This window comes from Giraffa tippelskirchi, chromosome 10 (assembly GCF_054371585.1).
Source record: "Giraffa tippelskirchi isolate mGirTip1 chromosome 10, T2T-mGirTip1v1.2.pri, whole genome shotgun sequence".
Lineage (NCBI taxonomy): Eukaryota > Metazoa > Chordata > Mammalia > Artiodactyla > Giraffidae > Giraffa > Giraffa tippelskirchi.
In genome coordinates, this window is record NC_137284.1 from 29,630,042 (window position 1) to 29,653,850 (window position 23,809).

General features: G+C 40.7%; 1 protein-coding gene across 5 annotated transcripts in view; it reads right to left on the bottom strand.

The window, feature by feature from the left end:
• Positions 1 to 16,548, bottom strand: part of INTS4 (integrator complex subunit 4) — a 110,935-nt gene extending 94,387 nt beyond the window's left edge. For 3 of the 5 annotated variants that reach the window (XR_014067786.1, XM_081537476.1, XM_081537475.1), the window contains exons 1-3: positions 16,421 to 16,548; positions 12,401 to 12,595; positions 1,881 to 1,998 (exon numbers count right to left, since the gene is read on the bottom strand). Coding sequence is in view for 2 of the 5 variants with exons in the window: in XM_081537476.1 (XP_081393602.1) it covers positions 1,881 to 1,998; positions 12,401 to 12,595; positions 16,421 to 16,474 (367 nt within the window). In the remaining 3 variants the exon portion in view is untranslated. The remainder of the gene's footprint in view (positions 1 to 1,880; positions 1,999 to 12,400; positions 12,596 to 16,420) is intronic. The other 2 variants (XM_081537478.1, XM_081537477.1) reach the window with 1 other exon arrangement.
• Positions 16,549 to 23,809: the final 7,261 nt, after the last annotated feature.

Below are 23,809 nucleotides of genomic sequence, written 5' to 3' on the forward strand. Positions count from 1 at the left end.
CTCTCTGGGACTTAATATTCTTGTCATCTGCAAAATGAAGGAATTAGACAAGATGATCACTATAAGACGATCTCCAATCGTCTATGACTCTATGAAATCCCCAATCATAAAGTAAGAAATTCTGCCAAGTATAGCTCATATAAGAACTTTCCTCGAGAACAGCATTGAAACATGTATATTATCATATGTGAAACAGATTGCCAGTCCAGGTTTGATGCATGAGACAGGGTGCTCAGGGCTGGTGCACTAGGATGACCCTGAGGGATGGGATGAGGAGGGAGGTGGGAGCAGAGTTCAGGATGAGGGACACATGTACACCTATGGCTGATTCATGTCAACATATGGCAAAAAACACTACAATGTTGTAAAGTAATTAGCCTCCAATTAAAATAAACAAATTAAAAAATAAATAAATAAAACAAACAAACCAAAAAAGAACTTTTCACGGAAAAAAAGGACATTGAGGAAATGTAATTGCTTCGTGTTTTTAAAAGAAAGTTTTTCAGGTATTTTGATTGTTTCCTATAAATTATAAGTCCTTGGGTCAAAATTCAATACAACTAAAATTTAAATATAAAGTTGTTTCTAACAAAAAATATTTTCAATTTCAACCAATGGGCCTCTTATATTTGTATCATCAGTTGTACAATAAGTGAATTTAGATTATCTCTTGAGTTCACTGGCCTTTTATTATTCTCATAACCTCTTAAGTTTATAGAATAAACTGTTGTCCAATATTTAAATAACCATATTTGTTTAAATATGGATACCCTAAAATGAAATAAAACTATTTTTTGAAATTACGACCAATTCAAACAAAACTACAATATTTTCAGAACCAGGAGCAAAAGGTTTCTTTTTATTTAATTTCAGAATAAGTATCAAAGCAATGAGGCACTAACTCTATTAGAAAATCTTGTACATAAATAAAACAAGACAAATATAATAAAAAAAAAAATTCTTATGGTGAAACAGTTTACCTTTTCACCTAAAAACTGAGACGTTTAGTGCACATCAACAAGGAACAAATAGAAAAGGCAACAACATATGAGACTTGGGAACTAAAGTCTGCTTTAGTTCCTGCTTTTATAGGAACTAAATGGTGGAGGACTCCATGACCGGGGGGTGTGTGGGAGCGTGGGTGTGTGGGTGTGGGTGTGTGGGTGTGTGTACTTAGTTGCTCAGTCATGTCTGACTCTTTGTAACTCCATGAACTGTAGTCCACCAGACTCCTCCACGCATGGGTTTCTCCAGGCAAGAGTACTGAAGTGGGCAGCCATTCCCTTCTCCAGGGGATCTTCCCAACCCAGGGATCGAATCTGTGCCTCCTGCATCTCTGCAGGTAAGGGCGAGTTCTTTACCACTGAGCCACCCGGGAACCCCCTGGTGGTTTGGTAGGCACAGTCAATAAAACATCAACTCTGTTACAGACTAGTAACCTTGAACAAGTCAGTTAACTTTTCTGAGCTTCAGTTTCCCCACCTATAAACTAAGGACAATAGTATCTATCTTATGTCATATGTAAACTACCTTAGGTATATGGCTCTTAGTAGAGGTCAATAAATGATAGCTACTAAGAGACAAACCTGTATTTTAATTCTAAGGTAAATATATGTACATGGTTTTATTGAATTATCCTCAAATTTCTTTTCAATAACCACCAACACAACAAAACTTTGCTCTACACTCTATACAAAAGGAACTAAAGATTTCTGCTCTAGTTATACGACTTATATTTATTTATTTGGTTGCACAGCAAGGCATCCAGGATCTTAGTTTGCCAACCAGGGATGGAACTCCTGCCCCTTCAGTGGAAGTGCAGAGTCCTAATCACTGAACCACTTGGGAATTCCCTCTACAGCTTTTAAACTGCAACTTACTTTCATTCTGCAGGATATTAATGGCATCATCCATAATGCAGTCTGGTGAAAATCCTGCAGTCTTTGACAGTAAACCCAACAATGATGCAATTTTCAGTCTCACAGATGGATCATTCTCCTGTAACAAAAGAAGCTATTGTTACCTTGATGCTCTACTCTCAGCTAACCAACAACAGGAACATGGGAAATATCTCAAAAAAGACTCAACGATCCAAGTATTCTAAAGCTTTATTTCTGAAAAATTAGCTGTATATGCTTTGGGGGAGAAAGTTTTTCTCAATCTGCATGTTACATCCAAATAATGCAAAGTGAATGAGAATATTTTCATGCCTTCCTGATGTCATTAATTTCTAACCAGATGTATGCTTCTGGGATTAAAAGTACCTTTCTTCCACTGTGCAGTCACATTCGACACAAGCTGCAGCAACTTGCACCACGAACACTGGGCACCCCAACACTGCTGTCAGCGCCACTGTTTTTGGAGCCCCCAGAAACCGGGTGCTGCAGCTACCGCTGCTATCACCAGAAAATTTTTGCTCTGCTTTTTTGGATCACCAGATCCTGATCAGAAGTCCAGGGCAGGTGAATCTAATTGTCTAGTGTAGGTCCGGTGCCTGGGCCTGGATCTTGGTACCAGGGCAAAAGAGACTAAGAAATGATTTACTGGGCTTCCCTGGTGGCCCAGATGGTAAAGAATCCACCTGCAATGCAAGAGACCCAGGTTAGATCTCTGGGTCAGGAAGATCCCCTAAAAGAAGGAAATGGCAACACACTCCAGGATTCTTGCCTGGAGAATTCCACGGACAGAAGAGCCTGGCAGGCTACAGTCTATGGGGACACAACTGAGTGAATGGTGGTTCAGTGGTTAAGAATCCACTTGCCAATGCAGGGGACACAGGTTCAATCCCTTGTCCAGGAAGACCCCACGTGGTGCAGAGCAACTAAGCCCACGCAACCCCAACTACTGAGCTTGTGCTCTAGAGCCGGTGAGCAGCAACTACTGAGTCCATGTGCCACAACTACTGAAGTCCAGTCACCCTAGAACCTGTGCTCTGCAACAAGAGAAGTCACTACAATGAGAAGCCCCCATATTGCAGCTTGGGAGTAGTCCCCACACACCGCAACCAGAGAAAGCTCATGCACAGAAATGAAGACCTAGAGCAGTCAAAATTGAATTAATTTTTAAAAAGAATTAATGTAATATCTAAGTTAACCTATCTAAGGACAGGGAGGCCTGGCATGCTGCAATTCATGGGGTCGCAAAGAGTCGGACACGACTGAGCGACTGAACTGAACTGAACTGAACTAAGTTAACCAGTAAAGGAGGTATAAAAGAATGTACAATTCCCAAGCTAATAAAAAGCAGTGAAGGAGAGAATTTTTTAAAAAGAGCCAATGCAAAAGACAGTGAGAATTGAGATAAAGAAAGAACATTAAGCAGGTAAGATAAATGGAAGGCATTTCATAAGAGGATAGATTTAAACTCATATATTTCAATAAACACATTAAATAAAAAGAACTAAATGCTCCAATTAAAACTAAACACTGTTAGATGAAATTTATTTAAAAACTAACTACATGCTGTTGGGTCACAAACTAAAAAGTGATTTAAAAAAAGATTTGAAAATAAAAGGTAGAAATAGATATATCATGCAAGCTTTAATCAAGAGATAGCTGGTATCATTATATCAATATGAGACAAAGCCATTATATGCTGACATGATTATTCATAAAGAATCTAAAAGAACCTACACGTAATTTATTAAAATTGTTAAATGAGCTTAGCAAAGTTGTTAGATACAGGGTTTAAAAAACAAAAAGCAACTGCATTTTTTAATATCCTCTATGTACTACTTAAAAATAAGAATTTTTAAATATATCATTTACAATAACAAAATATTAACTATCTAGGAATAACTAACAAAAAGATGTACAAAACTTCTATGCAGGAAACAGCATTAAAATAATGGACATACCATGTCCACTGATTGGAATACTCAATGTCATAAAATGTCAATCAGCAAATTGCATCTTAATTATAGAATTAATGCAACCCTAATCAAAATTCTGATAATCAAGTTTATTTTCAGGCACATTTTTACAAGCTGATGTCAAAATTTATCAATAAATTAAAAGACCAAGAATAATTAATATATTCTTAAAGCTCGATAAAGGACAGAAATGGTATGGACCTAACAGAAGCAGAAGATATTAAGAAGAGGTGGCAAAAATACACAGAAGAACTGTACAAAAAAGATCTTCACGACACAGATAATCACGATGGTGTGATCACTCACCTAGAGCCAGACATCCTGGAATGTGAAGTCAAGTGGGCCTTAGAAAGCATCACTACGAACAAAGCTAGTGGAGGTGATGGAATTCCAGTTGAGCTATTTCAAATCCTCAAAGGTGATGCTGTGAAAGTGCTGCACTCTATATGCCAGCAAATTTGGAAAACTCAGCAGTGGCCACAGGACTGGAAGAGGTCAGTCTTCGTTCCAATCCCAAAGAAAGGCAATGCCAAAGAATGCTCAAACTACCGCACAAATGCACTCATCTCACATGCTAGTAAAGTAATGCTCAAAATTCTCCAAGCCAGGCTTCAGCAATACGTGAACCGTGAACTTCCAGATGTTCAAGCTGGTTTTAGAAAAGGCAGAGGAACCAGAGATCAAATTGCCAATATCTGCTGGATCATCGAAAAAGCAAGAGAATTCCAGAAAAACATCTATTTCTGCTTTATTGACTATGCCAAAGCCTTTGACTGTGTGGATCACAATAAACTGTGGAAAATTCTTCAAGAGATGGGAATACCAGACCATCTGACCTGTCTCTTGAGAAACCTGTATGCAGGTCAGGAAGCAACAGTCAGAACTGGACATGGAACAACAGACTGGTTCCAAATAGAAAAGGAGTACGTCAAGGCTGTATATTGTCACCCTGCTTATTTAACTTATATGCAGAGTACATCATGAGAAACGCTGGGCTGGAAGAAACACAAGCTGGAATCAAGATCGCCGGGAGAAATATCAATAACCTCAGATATGCGGATGACACCACCCTTACGGCAGAAAGTGAAGAAGAACTAAAGAGCCTCTTGATGAAGGTGAAGGAGGAGAGTGAAAAAGTTGGCTTAAAGCTCAACGTTCAGAAAACTAAGATCATGGCATCTGGTCCCATCACTCCATGGGAAATAGATGGGGAAACAGTGGAAACAGTGTCAGACTTTACTTTTTTGGGCTCCAGAATCACTGCTGATGGTGACTGCAGCCATGAAATTAAAAGACGCTTACTCCTTGGAAGGAAGGTTATGGCCAACCTAGATAGCATGTTTAAAAGCAGAGACATTACTTTGCCAAGAAAAGTCCGTCTAGTCAAGACTATGGTTTTTCCAGTGGTCATGTATGGATGTGAGAGTTGGACGGTGAAGAAAGCTGAGCGCCGCAGAATTGATGCTTTTGAACTGTGGTGTTGGAGAAGACTCTTGAGAGTTTCTTGGACTGCAAGGAGATCCAATCAATCCATCCTAAAAGAGATCAATCCTGGGTGTTCATTGGAAGGTCTGATGTTGAAGCTGAAGCTCCAATACTTTGGCCACCTCATGCGAAGGGTTGACTCATTGGAAAAGACCCTAATGCTGGGTAGGATTGGGGGCGGGAGGAGAAGGGGACGACAGAGGATGAGATGGTTGGATGGCATCACTGACTCGATGAACATGGGTTTGGGTAGACTCCAGGAGTTGGTGATGGACAGATAGGCCTGGCGTGCTGCAATTCATGGGGTCGCAGAGAGTTGGACACGACTGAGTGACTGAACTGAACTAAAGAAGAAGAAAGTAGGAGAAGTTACCCTACCAGATGTCAAAATTTATTATAATACTATGCTAAGACAGCATAGTACTGGCATAAGAATAGACAAATACACTAGACAGAAACACAAACAATGCATACAAAGACTTGTACAAAAATGTTCATGGCAACACTTCTTATAATAGCTAAAAACTGGAGACAATCTAAATGTCCATCAATAATAGAATGAATAAACAAATAATGGTATATTAATACAATGAAATCTTATACTGTGGAAAAAATAAATGAACTATAGCTAAAGTTAACAACAGAGATAAATCTCAAGATAGAATTTTGAGCGAGAGTTACACATAAAAAGATACATTCAGAAAGTAAAAGAGGGAAGAAGGAAGGAAGGAAGGAAGTGTGGGTTGCATTTAGTACAGGTTTAAATGATAAAAAAAAAAAAGAAAATTTTAAAGGAAGCTTTTACCCTTAAAGTCAAGAGAGTGATGGTTATCTTTGGAAAAGTGAGGAGAAATAATTAGAAGAGTGTGGGGGACCTATGGGAGGCTCATTATATTCCGTTTCTTAACCTGGATGGCAGTCACATACTGTGTTCATGTTGATCAATAGGCTATATGAGTTTTTTCTACATAGTCTTTGTGTTACAGTTCATAATAAAGTCCTAAAAATATGATAGTTACTTCGATTACTGGGGTAATAGTGGAAACAGGGAGGGAGATGGACTCAAGAGATATTTAGAAGGTAAAATCAACATGAGTTGGTAGGAAGGGAATATGGGGAGAGGAAAGGGTGAGGCTGGTATCTTTCTTGGGTTTCTGATCTAAGGATCTATATTGATGGTGGTACATTTCCTGCTATAAGGCAGACTGGAGAATGAATGGAGATACCAGGTTCACTTCTGAATACAAATAGAAGTCAATTCTTTATGGACTTCAAATCACTGAAATAACATCATCAAATCAAGTAACTGTCTTTCAGAGACAATGCACTAGTCAAATACCCTAATTTTGTAGTAAGAGAGGACAGAAAAGCTACATAGCCTTTCTACAGTCTGGAATGGAGTCACAGACCTCCAAACACAGGGAGCAGCTGAGAAAGCAGAAATACTAAGTCTAGCAAATAAGAGGAAGGCAAGAACGGAACAAAAAAGAATGAGAGTATCTGACCCAGTAACATTCTTTCTTCATCTGGATACTTTACCCAAGCTTTTCTACCTTCTGAAATTATCCCCTTGTACCCTTCATGACTAAGCTTACAACTGCCTCTGTCAAAAGCCTCTCTAACTGCTCTTCTCACCATTAAAATTGTCCTTGTTCAGGCTTTTCTCATATTGCTACAGACTTACCAGCCTCCTAGCTGGTCACCCGAACTCCTGTCTTACCTGGCCTTCATTCAATTCCTCCATCCACCATACCACCCCCCAGAGTGACATATCTAAAACAAAAACCCACAGGCAGAATTCAAGAACCTTCTATTAGATAAGATTTCTAGTCTTATCTCTTAAAGAGCTCTCAATTTAAAATCTACACCAGTCCAACTACCTGTATTTCTTCTAATGCGACAGATTATTTCACATCTCCAAGTCTTTGCTCACAATTCTTCTTTCTAAAACGCCTTTCCTCTTGTTTTCCAACTAGTCAAAATCTGTTTTATAAGATTCACCTCAAGCATCACCCTAGCTCAGTCAGTAAAGAATCTGCCTGCAACACAGGAGACCTGGGTTCGATCCCTGGGTCAGGAACATCCCCTGTAGAAGGAAATGGCAACCCACTTCAGTATTCTTGCCTGGAGAATTCCACGGCCAGAGGAGCCTGGCGAGCTGCAGTCCATGGGGTCACAAAAGTCGGACATGACTTAGTGACTAAACCACCATCAAGCATCACTACTCTATGATGCCCTTCTAGGCCTATGCTCCCACGTAAAACTGATTACCTTCTTCTTTAAAAGTTACATCATAACCTGTCCCTGATTTCATAATACCTGTAACGCTGTATTGGGTTTCCCTGGTGGTTGAGTGGTAAAGAATCCACTTGCCAAGGCAGGCAACATGGGTTCAATCCCTGGGTCGGGAATATCCCCTGGAAAAGGAAATGGCAATCCACTCCAGTATTCTTGCCTGGGAAATCAGTGTGTAATTATCCATTTATTGTCTAATCTACCCAATCAGACTCAGATCAGGGATCGTATATTAATCTCTGTACCACAAACATGAAGCAAAGGCCTGGCAGAATTAGTATCCAGAACATTTTGAATGGATGAAAAAAATGAGAAAATTAATAACTCAAGCCCTTAACTATCTATGTATCACATGTATTATTTGGTCTACCAACTATACTACTAGTCCTTAAAGGACAAAGAACATGTCTCACAGTTCTTTAACATCCTCCACAGCAACTAATACAGTAGAATAAATGAAGAATCCCTCATATGAAATAAGTTCAGATACTGCTACCTGGCCACAGAAAAATTTGTAGTAGAAAAGCAGAAGCCAAAGTAGTTATCCACTAAAATACAAGATATCACATTGCCGGATAAAATAGAAGAAAGGATAAATAAAACACTATGGTCATCAATCTATATCTGGACCGACTTGTTATCACTCGTTACCTTTGGGGCTAGAATCTGCTAGACTAAAGCAAGCAGCATGGCCTGGTTAAACAGCTTAGGGTCTGACATAAGAACACTTTTTCTAGAGATGGTATCAGTATTATGTTTTGAAAAAGAATCTTTTTATTATTAATTTTTGGCCATACCACAAGGCATGCAGGATCTTTATTCCCCAACCAGGGCCAAAACCCATGCCCCCTGGAGTAGAAGCACCGTCTTAACCACTGGACCACCAGGGAAGTCCCTAAAAAGAGTCTTTACTGTTAGAGATATAAACTGAAATTTAAGAGTAAAATGATATGGCACCCCACTCCAGTACTCTTGCCTGGAAAATCCCATGGACGGAGGAGCCTGGTGGGCTACAGTCCATGGGGTCGCTAAGAGTCGGACATGACTGAGCGACTTCACTTTCACTTTTCCCTTTCATGCACTGGAGAAGGAAATGGCAACCCACTCCAGTATTCTTGCCTGGAGAATCCCAGGGACGGCAGAGCCTGGTGGGCTGCCGTCTATGGGGTCGCACAGAGTCGGACACAACCGAAGCGACTTAGCAGCAGCAGCAGATATGATGCTAGGAATTTGTTTTCACAAGAATCCAGTGCAGAGGGTGAAAGTGGAGGAAATGGAGGTGGACAGTAGGAGCTGGGGTGGAGGCTGAGAATAAAACAAATGTGGACATGAAATGATAATTGCTGAAGCTGGGTAATAATTACATGTGAATTAATTAAACTATTCTCTCTAACTGTATACAGATTTGTTCCATAACAAAAAGTTGAAAAAATATTCCATACAATCCAGAGATTCTATCCCTGGGTATTTATCAGAAGAAAACGAAAATACTAATTCCAAAAGATATGAGCACCCCTGTTTGTTGCAGCATTATAACAATAGCCAAGATACGGAAGCAATCTAAGTGCCCATCAATAGATGAATGCGTAAAAAAGACGTGATTATATATATACACAGTGGAATCTTAGCCATAAAAAAACAATGAAATCTTGCAATTTGCAGCAACATGGATGGATCTAAGGGATATTATGCTAAGTAAAATAAGTCAGAGAAAGACATACTGTATGATTTCACTTACATGTAGAATCTGAAAAACAAAAAAATGAATAAACATAACAAAATGGAAATAGAGTCATAGATACAGAGATACATAGGTGTTTGCCAGAGGGGGAGGAGGGAGAAATAGGTGAGGAAGATTAAGAGATACATACTTCCTGGTGCAAAATAAATGAGTCATGGGCATGAAATGTACAGCATCAGAAACATAGTCAATAACTAATATCTTTGTATGGTGACAGATCATAACTCGATTTATTGTGGTCATTTTGAAATGCATAGAAATACTGAATCACTATATTGTGTAGCAGGACCTAACATAAGGTTGTAGGTCAACTTAAAAACAAACAAATCCACAGAAAGCGGGATCAGATGTGTGGTTACCAGGAGCAGAAGTGGGGGCAAGGGAACAACCCAAGGATCGAACCCAGGTCTCCTGCATTGCAGGCGGATTCCTTACCAGCTGAGCCACCAGTGAAGCCCAAAAATACTGGAGTGGGTACCCTATCCCTTCTCCTGGGGATCTTCCCGACCCAGGAATTGAACCAGGGTCTCCTGTATTGCAGGTGGATTCTTTACCAGCTGAGCTACCAGGGAAGCCCTTAATTATACTTTAAAAAAAAAAAACAAATCCATAGAAAAGGGGATCAGATTTGTGGTTACCAGAAGCAGAGGTGGGCAGAAGGGAACTGGATGAAGGCAGTCAAAAGGTACAAACTTTTAGTTATAAGATAAGTAAGTATTAGGGTTGTAATTAAAAACATGATAAATATAATTAACACTGCTGTATGTTACATATGAAAGTTGTCAGTAGAGTAAATCCCAAGTGTTCTCAACACAAGAAAAAAATAATTTTGTCTATTTCTTAAATTTTGTATCTATATGAGATGACAGATGTTCATTTTATGAACATCATTTTATGACTTGCACAAGTCAAATCATTATGCTGTAACCTTAAATGTAAATAGTGCTGTATGTCCATTATATCTCAATAAAACTGGAAAAAAAAAAGTCCCATATTGTTCAAGAGAAGCTTACATCCTCATACAAGGAAATGGACAAGGAACAAAATAAATGAGAAAATTATATACAATATCAGAAGATGGTAAGTGTTCTGGAGAAAACAAAATCAAGGAAAGGGCTAGAAAGTGCTGGAAGTGGGATATGCAGTTTCAATTTCAAATAGAGGGATAAAGGAAAACCTTAATGAAAAAGTAACATTTGAGCAAAGACTTGAATGGAGTGTGGGAAACAGACATATGAACACCTGAGGGAAGTGTTCCAAGCAGAAGGAAAGATAAGTGGAAAGACTGAGAAAGGAATATGCTTGACAGAGAAAATGGCAGACCAGACCAGGGTCATGTCAAGGAGAGGGGTTCTAGGCTGAGGTAACAACATGGGAAAAGAGACTGACTTCTGAAAACACACAAGGTCTTTGGAAAACTGCAACCATTCTTACTAAGCTAGAACATTATATACGTGAAGAAAAGGACTTTTTAGGTCATATATAAAAGATTTAAATAAAGATAGTTTATAAAAAGAAAAGAGACTAAAGGGAAAAAGATAAGAAGCAAGGAGGAACTTCAATACGTATACATCCTGATTGATGCAAATATGAAGTACAAATCATCTATAAAGTATTCTTAAAATTTTCAAAAATATGCTTACCTGGGATCTAACAAAGTCTATTGATCTAACTTCCAGTTCATGGTAAATGTAGGAGACAGAGGAGCAAGTTAACCAAGGAAGTAAACAAATTCAGAAAACAAGACAGTTTGCAAAACAACTGACCAAATTTCTTTAACAGGTCATGTCACCAAAATAATAAAAACTGTTCCAGATTTTACAAAAAGCAAATGCCATCTGTGGACATAGTTTGCATTCTGATTTGAACAAATCAACTATAACAAGATATTCTGGGAACTAGAGAAATTTGGGGCTTCCTTGGTGGCTCAGTGGTATAGAATCTGCCTGCCAATACAGGAGACGCAGGATTGATCCCTGGGAAGATCCCCTGGAGAAGAAAAGGACAACCCACTCCAGTATTCTCTGTCGAAGGGAAATTCCATGCACAGAGGAGCCTGGTGGGTTACAGCCCATAGGGTCACAAGAGTTGGACACAACTTAGTGACTGAACCATCACCACCAGAGAAATTTGAATATGAACTATTTGTTAGATGACATTAAAGAATAACTGAATTATACTGAGGTGGTTAGATGGTTATATCTTTTTCCAATGTACCTTTTTAAGAGATATTTAATGAACTGTTCAGGGGAAAATATTATGATACTTTAACAACAACTTCAGGAAAGCAAACAAAGCAAATTTGACAAAACACTAATAACTATTTAACTCCAAAGATGGGTTATTTGGGAGCTCATTATAGTACTGTCTCTACTTTTCTATAAGCTTAATAATTTTCATACTAAAGTTTCAAATTCTAAGTCATTTGTGATTCAAATATTTACAAATCATTTCTTTTACCTCAGATCTCACAAACAAAAACTGAAAAAGAAATGCATTTTGTGAAGTTCATTTTCTCTTTAAACTATTTTCTGTATTTAATCATGCATGAGTTGATGTTTTTTCCTAGCCTATGAAAACAGAGAAATAAAATGCTATGTAACTTAAAAAAAAAGGGGGGGGGGGGCTACTGCAGTTAAGATATTGGGCCCCTAAATTAAAGGGGTAACAGCAGAGAGAGGACTATATACCAGAGGCAAATCTGGTTACAGAAGGGTCCTGGTTCAAGTTAACTCCTCCTCTGTGCTCCAATGCACTCTCAGTACCCTCAGCAATTTGATGCATTTTATCATTCACATCTGTCTCCATCTAGCTACTCTAAATCTTTTTGGATCTTTTTGGATCTTTTTGACCTTTTTTATCTTGGTATCCACAGTGCCTAGCATATGGAAGATACTCAGGAAAAGATTGCTGACTGAACATCTTATTTATTTTGCCATTTTAACCCATTCTGCAGACATAATACAACTCTCATACATACTGCCATCAGGTCCCCAAGATCTTCTTACCTTGTAATAATGTTCCAAGAGAATCCTGACGACTCCCTCCACACTTTCTGCCTCAACAGGCTTCCTGGCAAACTGAAGTAGGTACTGCAAAGCATCTGCTGGGGAGGTAGCCTTACACAGATCTATGTGGAGTGCTGCAGATTTACTTGGTTTTGTCATTCGGAGTTTCTTAGTAGCAACTTCCTCCTGTTGTTGCTGCAAGAGGGTAAGGAAAATAAAACATGAAAATCTGGCTGAAAACAAAGAGTCTGCAAATCTAACTTTGCCTCATTTGATGAAAATTAACTTTTCCTACACCAAATAATGTATTTGGCTAACAGACCTAGCCTAAACAAAAAAAGCAGCATTATGAGCCAGGAAAAGAGCCAACTGGAGACAAAGTTATGAGTCCCAATGTTGCTTTTCACTAGCTCCGATGGCTTTGGGCAAGTCATTTCATTTCTTCAATTCTCAGTTTCTTTCTCTGTAAAGTAGGTCCATAATATTTTGTTCTGCCTATCTCTTAGGATTGTTGTAGCTTCGGGGTTAAGAGGACACACATAGGATCTGCTCCACTCTTTATTAGAAAAGAAATCTCAATTCAACAAATATATTCAGACTGTGCTAAAGCACTTACAAGGTTTACCTTCCCTCCTGAGAAACCCAGAACTGACAGGAACAGTCTATAGCTTACACTGAGGGAAAAAATCTTCTCACAACAGATGACTATTTTCATCCAAATCATTCTACCTTTATTAGAAGAATGGACAGTGTAGGGGAAAAATGCATTGTCACACGCCTAGCAAACTGCAGCTACTTAATAAATGTTTACTAAATGACTGATGTGGAAATAGGTGAGCTCCAACTCCGCTGCTCTCTTCTAAGGATGTCATAATTCTCAGTTTCATCATCTATAAAATAGGAATGATGACCTACTGCTAGTCTTTCTCAATCAGGAATCCTCATCTGAACCACAGAACACATAAAATTACCTGAGTAACTATCTTCTCGATTCTCTCAAACATAGTGCCTAACTACAACTATTTCAGACACATCTGTTACATATAAAGAGTGTCAAAAAGTTCGTGTAAAAGGGAGCCTTCACTCCAGAGCTTAAGTAAGGCCCTGGTGGGTAGATAAAGAGAGGATCACAACATAAGATTAAAGTTGTAATCAATAATTTTCCTTAAAACTTGATGCATCATAATGATACCTTGAAGAATCATCTCTTTATAAAATTACACCTCCACAAAGACTAAAGAGTCGGATTATTCTAGACAGGAACATGGCACAGCATGATAATAAGACTAAGGGCTTTGAAATCAAAGGAATTTGAGTTAAATTATCACTTGGTAGCTAGAGGTCTTCTCCCTATAAAAAGGAATACAATACTTACATCACAGGGATACCTGAGAAGTCTAAACTACAAAGTCTTTATTGTATAAACACATCATATGCACCACATACATATCAATTCTCTCTCTCTCATCTTCATGGCAGAGGAAAAATAACAGAAGCACTAAGATCTCATTTCATTATTCTGTGGTAACCATTCACAAACAAGGAAGAGAAGAAATGAGCTCTTAAAATCCTTACCCATTTCCATCCTATTCCACACAAATTCATTCTTCAGTGTTATCAACAGTTAGGTCAAAAAACTAGGAAGATTTTTTTTCCCTAAGGAGTACATAAAGAGAAGGACAAACCAATATCTGCTATCATTCAACCATCAATATTTTAGTGCACCAGGCCCTATGGTCTATCCAGGGAACACAGATGAACCAAGCATTACCTCTGCCCTCAAGGAGCCCAAACTGGTAGGGAGAAACAAATACTAGTAATTACAGTAGCACTGAGTGGTAAGTACAAGTAGATGGGTGCTACAGAAGTAGGGGAGAAGAGACTAAAGCAAAAATGTAAGTCCACTGGGTGGAGAACAAAAAGAGAGGGAAGAATGACATCCGTTCTACATAAAACAGACAACAGATGAAAAAGTTTGGAAAGGTCCAAACACATGGCATGCTGGAGGAGGGGTGAGTAGTCTTGGTAAGAGGGAACAACAGAAGAAAGAAAGGAAGTGATGCTGCCCAATAAAGTGAATGTACTTAATGTCACTGAACTCTACACTTAAAATATGGTTAAAATGATCAATTCTGCTATGTTTATTTTGGCACAATTTGTTTTTTAAATGGGGGCAAAGGAAACCAGAGCCAGGAAATCCCAAAAAGCACGCCAGGGAAGAGGGAGCTCTGTAAAGCTTTCCTGAATCTTGACTCATTCTAAAAGTTCAAGAAAATGAATTTCACATAAAAAGGAGCAACAAGAGTGACAAGGTAAGTAACAAAGTTATTTTCAGAAAAAAAACAAGAATAAGAAGCCAACTAACTTCCCTACACACAATGGAAATATGCCACACACACAAAAAAGCAAAAAAGATAGTGAAGGAATACTGTTAAACCATGAAGGGCAAGGGAGTTTGGCTAGTTTTCACAAAAAGAAGTAGTTGTAAAAGAGGAAGGAAGATTTGGTTTATCGATGCAATTACCTCTCTGTACTATAATCTCAGATATGGTGCTCCACATCTCCCGCTTGCCTGGGAGTTCCGAAAGGACAGGCACCCTAATGTGTATTGGATTTTATAGCTCAGCACCTTTCACCATACCTAGTATTGATACATAATAACGACACTTTTATTCAACAAACTCTTGTTGAAGGAATAAATGAAATGCTTAAGGATCAGCGTCCTGCTGCATGGTCTAAATCTTGCTAGGCCACAAGTCTATGGATGGAAACCTGCTATTGGCTGGCATCAACCGGGGGCTTTTCAGAAATGCAGATTATTGCCTTGTCTCCCCCAGCCAATTCACTTACTAAATAGAAACTACATTTTAACAAGACGCCAGGTGATTTGGATACACAAGGTCTGAGAAGCAGGACACAAGGTATGACTTGGGATCAACCTCTACTTTAGCGACCTCTCTGAGGAAATACACAGAGAATCACTGACTGCTGACACAGTTTGGGCCCCTCGGTGCTGAAACAACTCCAAAGGAGGAAGGATGGTACTGCCCTCCTTTATAGGTGAGCTGTTCCACCAACAAAAAGTTCAACCCCTATGAAGCCTGTGACCCTCGCCTGCTGTGACTGGGTCTTGCTGCTGCTAAGTCGCTTCAGTTGTGTCCGACTCTGTGTGACCCCATAGACGGCAGCCCACCAGGCTCCGCGGTCCCTGGGATTCTGTCTTGAGGATTCCTATAGACTCGTCTTCCAACCCCTTAGAGCTCCGCATTCAGCCAACTTGGCTTTGGGCGCTTTTTTGGTAATAGGAGTTGGGAGGAAACTTGTCAATACCCCACCAGAAGTCTCAAAGTCCTCACTTGTAAAACGAGGATGCTAACGAACTGTGGTGTTTGGGGAAGCCTCTTGAAAGTCCCTTGGACAGCAAGGAGATTAAACCAGTCAAATCTAAAGGAAATCAGTCCTGAATATTCATTGGAAGGACTAATACTGAAGCTGAAACTCCAATACTTTGGCCACCTGATGCGAAGAACTGACTCAATGGAAAAAACCCTGATGGTGGGAAAGATGGAGGGCAGGAGGAGAAGGGGACGACAAAAGACGAAATGGTTGGACGGCATCACCGACTCAATGGACATGAGTTTGAGTTAACTTCGGGAGTTGGTGATGGACAGGGAGGCCTGGCGCGCTGCAGTCCATGGGGTAGCAAAGAGTCGGACACGACTGAGCTGCTGAACTGAATGTAACATGAATAAAATGAGATAACAGATAAGATACTTTCGTAAATTGTAAGGTGCTGTTTGCTTCTTCTAATAATTTTTTTAGTGTCAGACTGCACATGTTAATACTGACAACAGCAGCGGCCAATGAACACGCCCACTAAAGTGTTGTCAGAGAGGCAGCCTACCAAAGCACTGGACACTCGACCCAGCTTTGTGGCGCCAGTTCTGGCAAAGTGTCTGGGGCGTGGATAACCTTCCCCTTTCCCAGACCAGTCCTGGGACCTTTCCTTCTAGAGCTTACCTGAACTACCTTAGTGAACTCCTCATAAACTCGCTTCTTCAGATGGGCCGCCATGGTTGTCCATACACCTTTTCAGCTTCCGTACCCGACGAGGCTGGCGGGGCAGAGGAATACGGAAAAACTTGCCCAGGAGGGAGGAACCAGTCGCTGTCCCACAAGGCAATGGGGTTCCGGGAAAGAGAGGCCACTTCCGGCTGCTCGACTGCCTTGTCGCTGTGCGTCCGTATTTCGCGACCTACGCCTGCTAAGTGGGAGGAACGGAAACCGGAGCCGGAGCGTAGCCCAGGGGGCGGGGCTTCTGGCAGGAGGAGGCGGGTGGGAAAGGCTGGAGGAGCCAATGGGAGCTTTGAGGGGCTCTGTTGGGTTTGAGTGACGGAGAAACTAGCAGGGGGAAACGGAGGGTGGGGGGAGGTGCTACAGCGTAAAGGGCAGAGGTGGAGCTATCCAGAGCTAGAGATAAAACCTGGAGCTGTGTGAGGATTCTGACTCAGAAGATAAGATAAAGAGGTCAAACTGACAGCTCCATCATCCATTGCTGTTCTCAGTGTTTGCTATCTGTCTGTCCCCTGTGCTCGCCGTTTGATCGAGCTGTTGCTCAAAAACTGAGTTTTGCCTTCTGGTTGGTGTCAAGCCTGAAGACCCGACTAACCAAAGTTCCAAAGAAGTAAGGACATATTACTTGCAGCAAGTAAGGAGAGCACAAGCAATCTTCCCCAAAGCAGTATCTCCAAACAGCAAAATTGGGGACACTTTAAGCTAAGTGTTAGTCGCTCAGTCGTGTCCAGCTCTTTGAGACCCCATGGATTATAGCCCACCAGCCTACTCCATCCATGGAATTCTCCAGGCAAGAATACTGGAGTGGATTGCTATCCCCTTCACCAGGGGATCTTCCTGACCCACGGATAGACCTCAGGTTTCCTGCACTTTAGGCCGATTCTGACCTACCACAGAAGCCTAAGGGTGCGTGCATATTCATTCATGAAGGGGCTTGAACAGAGGAGAATTCAGCATTGGATTGGGGCAGAGGTCAGCTTGAGTTGGTTGAAGTCAGGAGGGTCGACATCATCGTTCCATCTTCCACCTGAGTGGGGAACATTAGTTCTTGGAGAATTCAAAGACATATATCAGATTGTTACATATATCTTTTAAGGAAAAAATTGTGTTTTGACTGCAAGGAACAAGAAAACTTGTTTCTTTTGTTCCTGCATTCGCTCATTTCCCTCAAGATAATTAATTACTGAGACCTGTTCAAGGACAAGCATTGTGATCAGGCTTAGATCAAACAATGGCTTAAGCCAAAAATGGCTTTTCTTACATCTTTTTCTAGGGACCCCCCACCCTATCTGCTTACAAAGCTGTATGCCACCCCTCCAAACCTCTCCTGGCCTAGGGTACTTTTTCCTGCTCTCTCACTCCAGTTGTTGAAAAGCTACCTATCCTTTAAGGAATCAAGCCATTGTCTTATAGCTAGGGGAGAGTGGAAAGAATTCTGAGGCCAAGGATCAAGCAACAAAGCTTCAGATTGCACAACTCAGATGGGACTTGAACCCAGCCAAAACTCTGATTGGGACTTGAACCCATGAAGTAGGACTTGAACCCACTGTCTTTCAGTTAAAATTGCCCACCTCATATCAGGACTTACTGAAGCTCAGGTTCTTTATGGCTCAGCACAGAAAGATTTCAGCAAGAAGCAAAGTGATAGGTAAGCAGTGAATTTATTTAGAGAGATACACATCCCATAAAAAGAATGTGGTCTGTCTCAAAAAGCAAGAGCAACCCTGGAAGGAACAGCTTCCACAGGCAGAGTGTAGGTCAGCTCTTAAGATGAGAGGCCCTGAAATATGATGTGATTAGTTTTTATGGGCTGAGTAATCTCATAGACTAATGAGTGGGAGGATTATTCCAGCTATTTGGGGGAAGGGATGGAATTTCCAGGACTGGGCCACCACCCACTTTCTGGCCTTTTATGGTTGGGCTCAGAACAGTCATGGTGCCTGTAGGGGTGTCATTTAGCATATGCTAATGTACTACAGTGAACATATAATGAGGCTCCAGGTCTACTGAAAGGTGAATCTTCTGCCATCTCGGACCTACTTGGTTCTAACCAGCTTATGTCTTATCCTCTATGATTATGTCATTCTTTTTATTAGTTTGTTTTTTGGCTGTGACATGTGGCTTGCAGCATCTCATTGCTCTGACCAGGGATTGAACCCAGGCCACAGCAGTGAAAGCTTGGAATCCTAACCTCTGGGCTAGGAGGGAACTCCTAGCTATTGTCATTCTTTTAAAGGTTGTGCCCTACCCCCTTCCCTCCTGTTTCACTACAGCTGGCACTTAATGAACAAGTAGCCTTAACTACAATTGCAGTAACACCTAACCCGGCAAAGATGTAGTGACAGTGGAATGAAATAATGCAGAAATATTTTGCACTATAAAGTGTAGTTCACATGCTGGTGTTAATAAATCCCAAGTCAAGGTTTACATCCTACATTATGCTTTAGCTGTGTCAACTAGAAAGATGCACAACCTGAGAGCTGTGAGCTAAGTTTTATTTGCGGCAAAATGAGGACTACAGCCCAAGAGAAAAAGGCATGTGTGTTCAGTTGTATCTGACACTTTGTGACCACATGGACTATAGCTCACCAGGCTCCTCTGTCCATGGAATTTTCCAGGCAAGAATACTGGAGTGGGTAGCCATTCGCTTCTCCAGGGGATCTTCCAGATCCAGGGATCGAATCCAGGTCTCTTGCATCTCCTGCATCGGCAGGCAGATTCTCTACCAGCTGAGCCACCAAGGAAGCCAAGAGACAGCATCCCAGATAGCTCTGAGAGACTACTCCAAATAGGCAGTGGGGGGAAGGTCAATATATAAAATTTTAGCTAAGGGGAAGTTCACTGCAATCAATCAAGTCACAAATCAAATGACTAGTTTTTCTGCTAGTCACAAGGAGCTGATATCACCATGGAGGGATTTAATGCTTTCTAGATATGAGGAGATGCAAGGATTCAGTCAGTCAGTCAGTTCAGTCACTCAGTGGTGTCTGACTCTTTGTGACCTCATGGACTGCAGCACACCAGGCTTCCCTGTCCATCACCAACTTCTGGAGCTTACTCAAACTCGTGTCCATCAAATTGGTGCTACCATCCAACCATCTCATCTCTGTCATCCCCTTCTCCTCCTGCCCTCAATCTTTCCCAGCATCAGGGTCTTTTCAAATGAGTCAGTTCTTCACATCAGGTGGGCAAATTATTAGAGTTTTAGCTTCAGCATCAGTCCTTCCACATGAATATTCAGGACTGATTTCCTTTAGGATTGACTGGTTGGATCTCCTTGCAGTCCAAGGGACCCTTGAGGGTCTTCTCCAACACCACAGCTCAAAAGCATCAATTCTTCAGCACTCAGCTTTCTTTATAGTCCAACTTCCATATCCATACATGACTACTGGAAAAACCACAGCTTTGACTAGACGGACCTTTGTTGGCAAAGTAATGTCTCTCCTTTTTAATATGCTGTCTATGTTGGTCATAGCTTTTCTTCCAAGGAGCAAGTGTCTTTTAATTTCATGCTGGCAGTCACCATCTGTGGTGATTTTGGAGCCCAAGAAAATAAAGTCAGCCACTGTTTCCACTGTTTCCCCATCTGTTTGCCATGAAGTGATGGAACCTGAAGCCATGATCTTAGTTTTCTGAACGTTGAGCTTTAAGCCAACTTTTTCACTCTCCTCTTTCTCTTTCATCAAGAGGTTCTTTAGTTCTTCTTCACTTTCTGCCATAAGGGCGGTGTCATCCACGTATCTGAGGTTATTGATATTTCTCCTGGCAATCTTGATTCCAGCTTGTGCTTCATCCAGTCCAGCGTTTTTCATGATGTACTTTGCATATAAGTTAAATAAGCAGGGTGACAATATACAGCCTTGACATACTCCTTGCCTGATTTGGAACCAGTCTGTTGTTCCATGTCCAGTTCTAACTGTTGCTTCTTGACCTGCAGACAGATTTCTCAGGAGGCAGGTCAGGTGGTGTGGTATTCCATCTCTTTAAGAATTTTCCACAGTTTGTTGGATCCACACAGTCAAAGATTTTGGCATAGTCAATAAAGCAGAAATACACGTGTCTCTGGAACTCTCTTGCTTTTTGGATGATCCAACGGATGTTGGCAATTTGATCTAATTCCTCTGCCTTTTCTAAATCCATCTTAAACATCTGTAAGTTCACAATTCACATACTGTTGGAGCCTGGCTTGGAGAATTTTGAGCATTACTTTGCTAGCATATGAGATGAGTGCAATTGTGCAGTAGTTTGAGCATTCTTTGGCATTGCCTTTCTTTGGGATTGGAATGAAAACTGACCTTTTCCAGTCCTGTGGCCACTGCTGAGTTTTCCAAATTTGCTGGCATATTGAGTGCAGCACTTTCACAGCATCAGCTTTCAGGATTTGAAATAGCTCAACTGGAATTCCATCACCTACACTAACTTTGTTCATAGTGATGCTTCCTAAGGACCACTTGACTTCACATTCCAGGATGTCTGGCTCTAGGTGAGTGATCACACCATCGTGGTTATCTGGGTCATGAGGCTCTTTTTTGTATAGTTCTTCTGTGTATTCTTGCCACCTCTTCTTAATATCTTCTGCTTCTGTTAGGTCCATACCATTTCTGTCGTTTATTGTGGCCATCTTTGCATGAAATGTTCCCTTGGTATCTCTAATTTTCTTGAAGAGATCTCTAATCTTTCCCATTCTATTGTTTTCCTCTATTTCTTTGCATTGATCACTGAGGAAGGCTTTCTTAATTCTCCTTGCTATTCTTTGGAACTCTGCATTCAAATGGATATATCTTTCCTTTTCTTCTTTGCCTTTTGCTTCTCTTCTTTTCTCAGCTATTTGTAAGGCCTCCTCAGGCACCCATTTTGCCTTTTGCATTTCTTTTTCTTGGGGATGATCTTGATCACTGCCTCCTGTACAATGTCACGAACCTCCATCCATAGTTCTTCAGGAACTTTGTATATCAGATCTAATCCCTTGAATCTATTTGTCACTTCCACTATAGAATCATAAGGGATTTGATTTAGTTCATACCTAAATGATCTATTGGTTTTCTCTACTCTCTTCAATTTAAGTCTGAAATTTGCGATAAGGAGTTCATCAGATGCAAGGATTGGAATCATGAAATCAGTTCCTGAAGATACCCAACTATCTAAAGAGCTGTCCCACCAGTTTCACTGGAGCAGAGTGCCTGACTCTCCACCCTAAACCCCTTCAGGGAGTGTCAAAGGTCAGCAACTGCAGCAACACAGGCGATGACAAATGCCCTTGTTGTTCAGTCACTGGCAAATGCTCTTGGCAAGTGCCAGTTTTTAGTTGACAGATGTTTGTGGTTTCATTTTTGAAATGAATTAATGTAGGGTGCTTATAAAAAGAAGACTCTGGTAGGCAGGGAAGAGTCCAAAAGGCTGAAAAGATGGTTTTTACCAAGGTTCTACAGTCTAACTGGAAAGGGAGACACCCAAACTGATCATTAGTGGGCAAAGTGTGCTGGATAACAGAGCCAAGTGCTTCAAACAGACCTAACTTCAGGATGCCTCAGGGAAGTTTTACAGAGGAAATGATTTTTAATCTGGCTTTAAAATAGTGAATTTTCAGGAAAGAAAAAAAGGCATCTCAGACTGAAGAGACTACCACAAATAAAAATATGTCCAGTGAAATGAAAGGCACTTAGCAAACAATGCCTTTAATTAATGTTAGCGGCTATTATTTTTTAAAATATTCATTTATTTGACTGTGCTGGGTCTTAGTTGTAGCATGAGGGATTTTCCATCTTTGTTGCAGCATGTGGGATTTTTTGTGTGGCATGCGGGATCTATTGGTCATGGGGCTTCCCTGATAGCTCAGTTGGTAAAGAATCTGCTTGCAATGCAGGAGACCCCAGTTCAATTCCTGGGTTGGGAAAATCCACTGGAGAAGGGATAGGCTACCTACTCCAGTATTCTTGGGCTTCTCTTATGGCTCAGCTGGTAAAGAATCCACCTGCAACGTGGGAGACCTGGGTTCAATCCCTGGGTTGGGAAGGTCTCCTGGAGAAGGGAGAGGCTACCCACTCCAGTATTCTGGCCTGGAGAATTACATGGACTGTACAGTCCATGGGGTTGCAAAGAGGTGGACATGACTGAGTAACTTTCACTTTTTACTGATCATGGCAAGGGATCTCTTAGTTGTGGCATGTGGGATCTAGTTCCCTGACCAGGGATCAAACCCTAGTCCCCTGCTTTGCCTAAGCATGGAGTCTTAGCCACTGGACTACCAGGCAAGTCCCAGCTATTATTATTATTGTTACCATATTTGATCAAAAATTAGCTGCAAGCAATTGTAAAACACCAACAGAAAATGCTGAAATTAAAAACAGTGGTTTCGTATTGCTTAGATTTAGGTATACTTACTGAAAATAGCTGACTTAAACTTCTTTAGACAAAGATTTGTATCCTATGTCATCCTGCTGTGTTTTTAAAGATACCATAAATGACAATTAAAAACAACACTCACACAATTCAATTGAAGTGACGACAACATGAATTGCTATGACCCAGTCTTGCTGTTGTTGTTGTTTAGTTGCTTAGTTGTGTCTGACTCTTTGCAACCCCACGGACTGTAGCTCACCAGCCTTGTCTGTCCATGGGATTTCCTAGGCAAGAATACTGGAGTGGGTTAACATTTCCTTCTCTGGGGGACCTTCTTGACCCAAGAATCGAGCCACATCTCCTCCATTGGCAGGTGGATTCTTTACCACTGAGCCCCCATGACCCAGTCTACACATGAACAATTGGCCAACAGAAATCTTAAGATATGTTCCAATTTCAGAGACTGGAAATCATTTATACATCACTGATGCAAAGGATTATCTTTATTATTATTTATACATCATTGATACAAAGGATTATCATTGTTATTATTAGATACAAGCCTGCAGGAAGGAGTTTGGTGCACTTAGAAAAACAAAGGGAATTCAGTTCATACTGAGAGTAAACTGCATAAAGGAAACAGAAAGGAATGATGGAAATAAAGTTGAGAAGCCAGGGCCAGACTGGTATAGAAAACAGGAATATTCTGCTTTCATTTTGAAATGAAAAACTGTATTAAACTGATGACATTTTCCTTTGACCTTTATTACTGTACATGAAAATACCATGAGGCACCCAAGTGAATCCCTTGGGCTTCACATAAGGTCTTCCTTGCCCCTATTGTATAATTTCAACTCAATTTCCCCTTGGAAATTGGAGTCGATCACTCAGACTAGTATAGTAATCCTTTCTCTGCCTATTGGCTCAGCAAGAAGAGCACAAAATGACCAGGGCAGTGTCATTATATGTTTCAATGTAATGGAACAGTGACTCTGT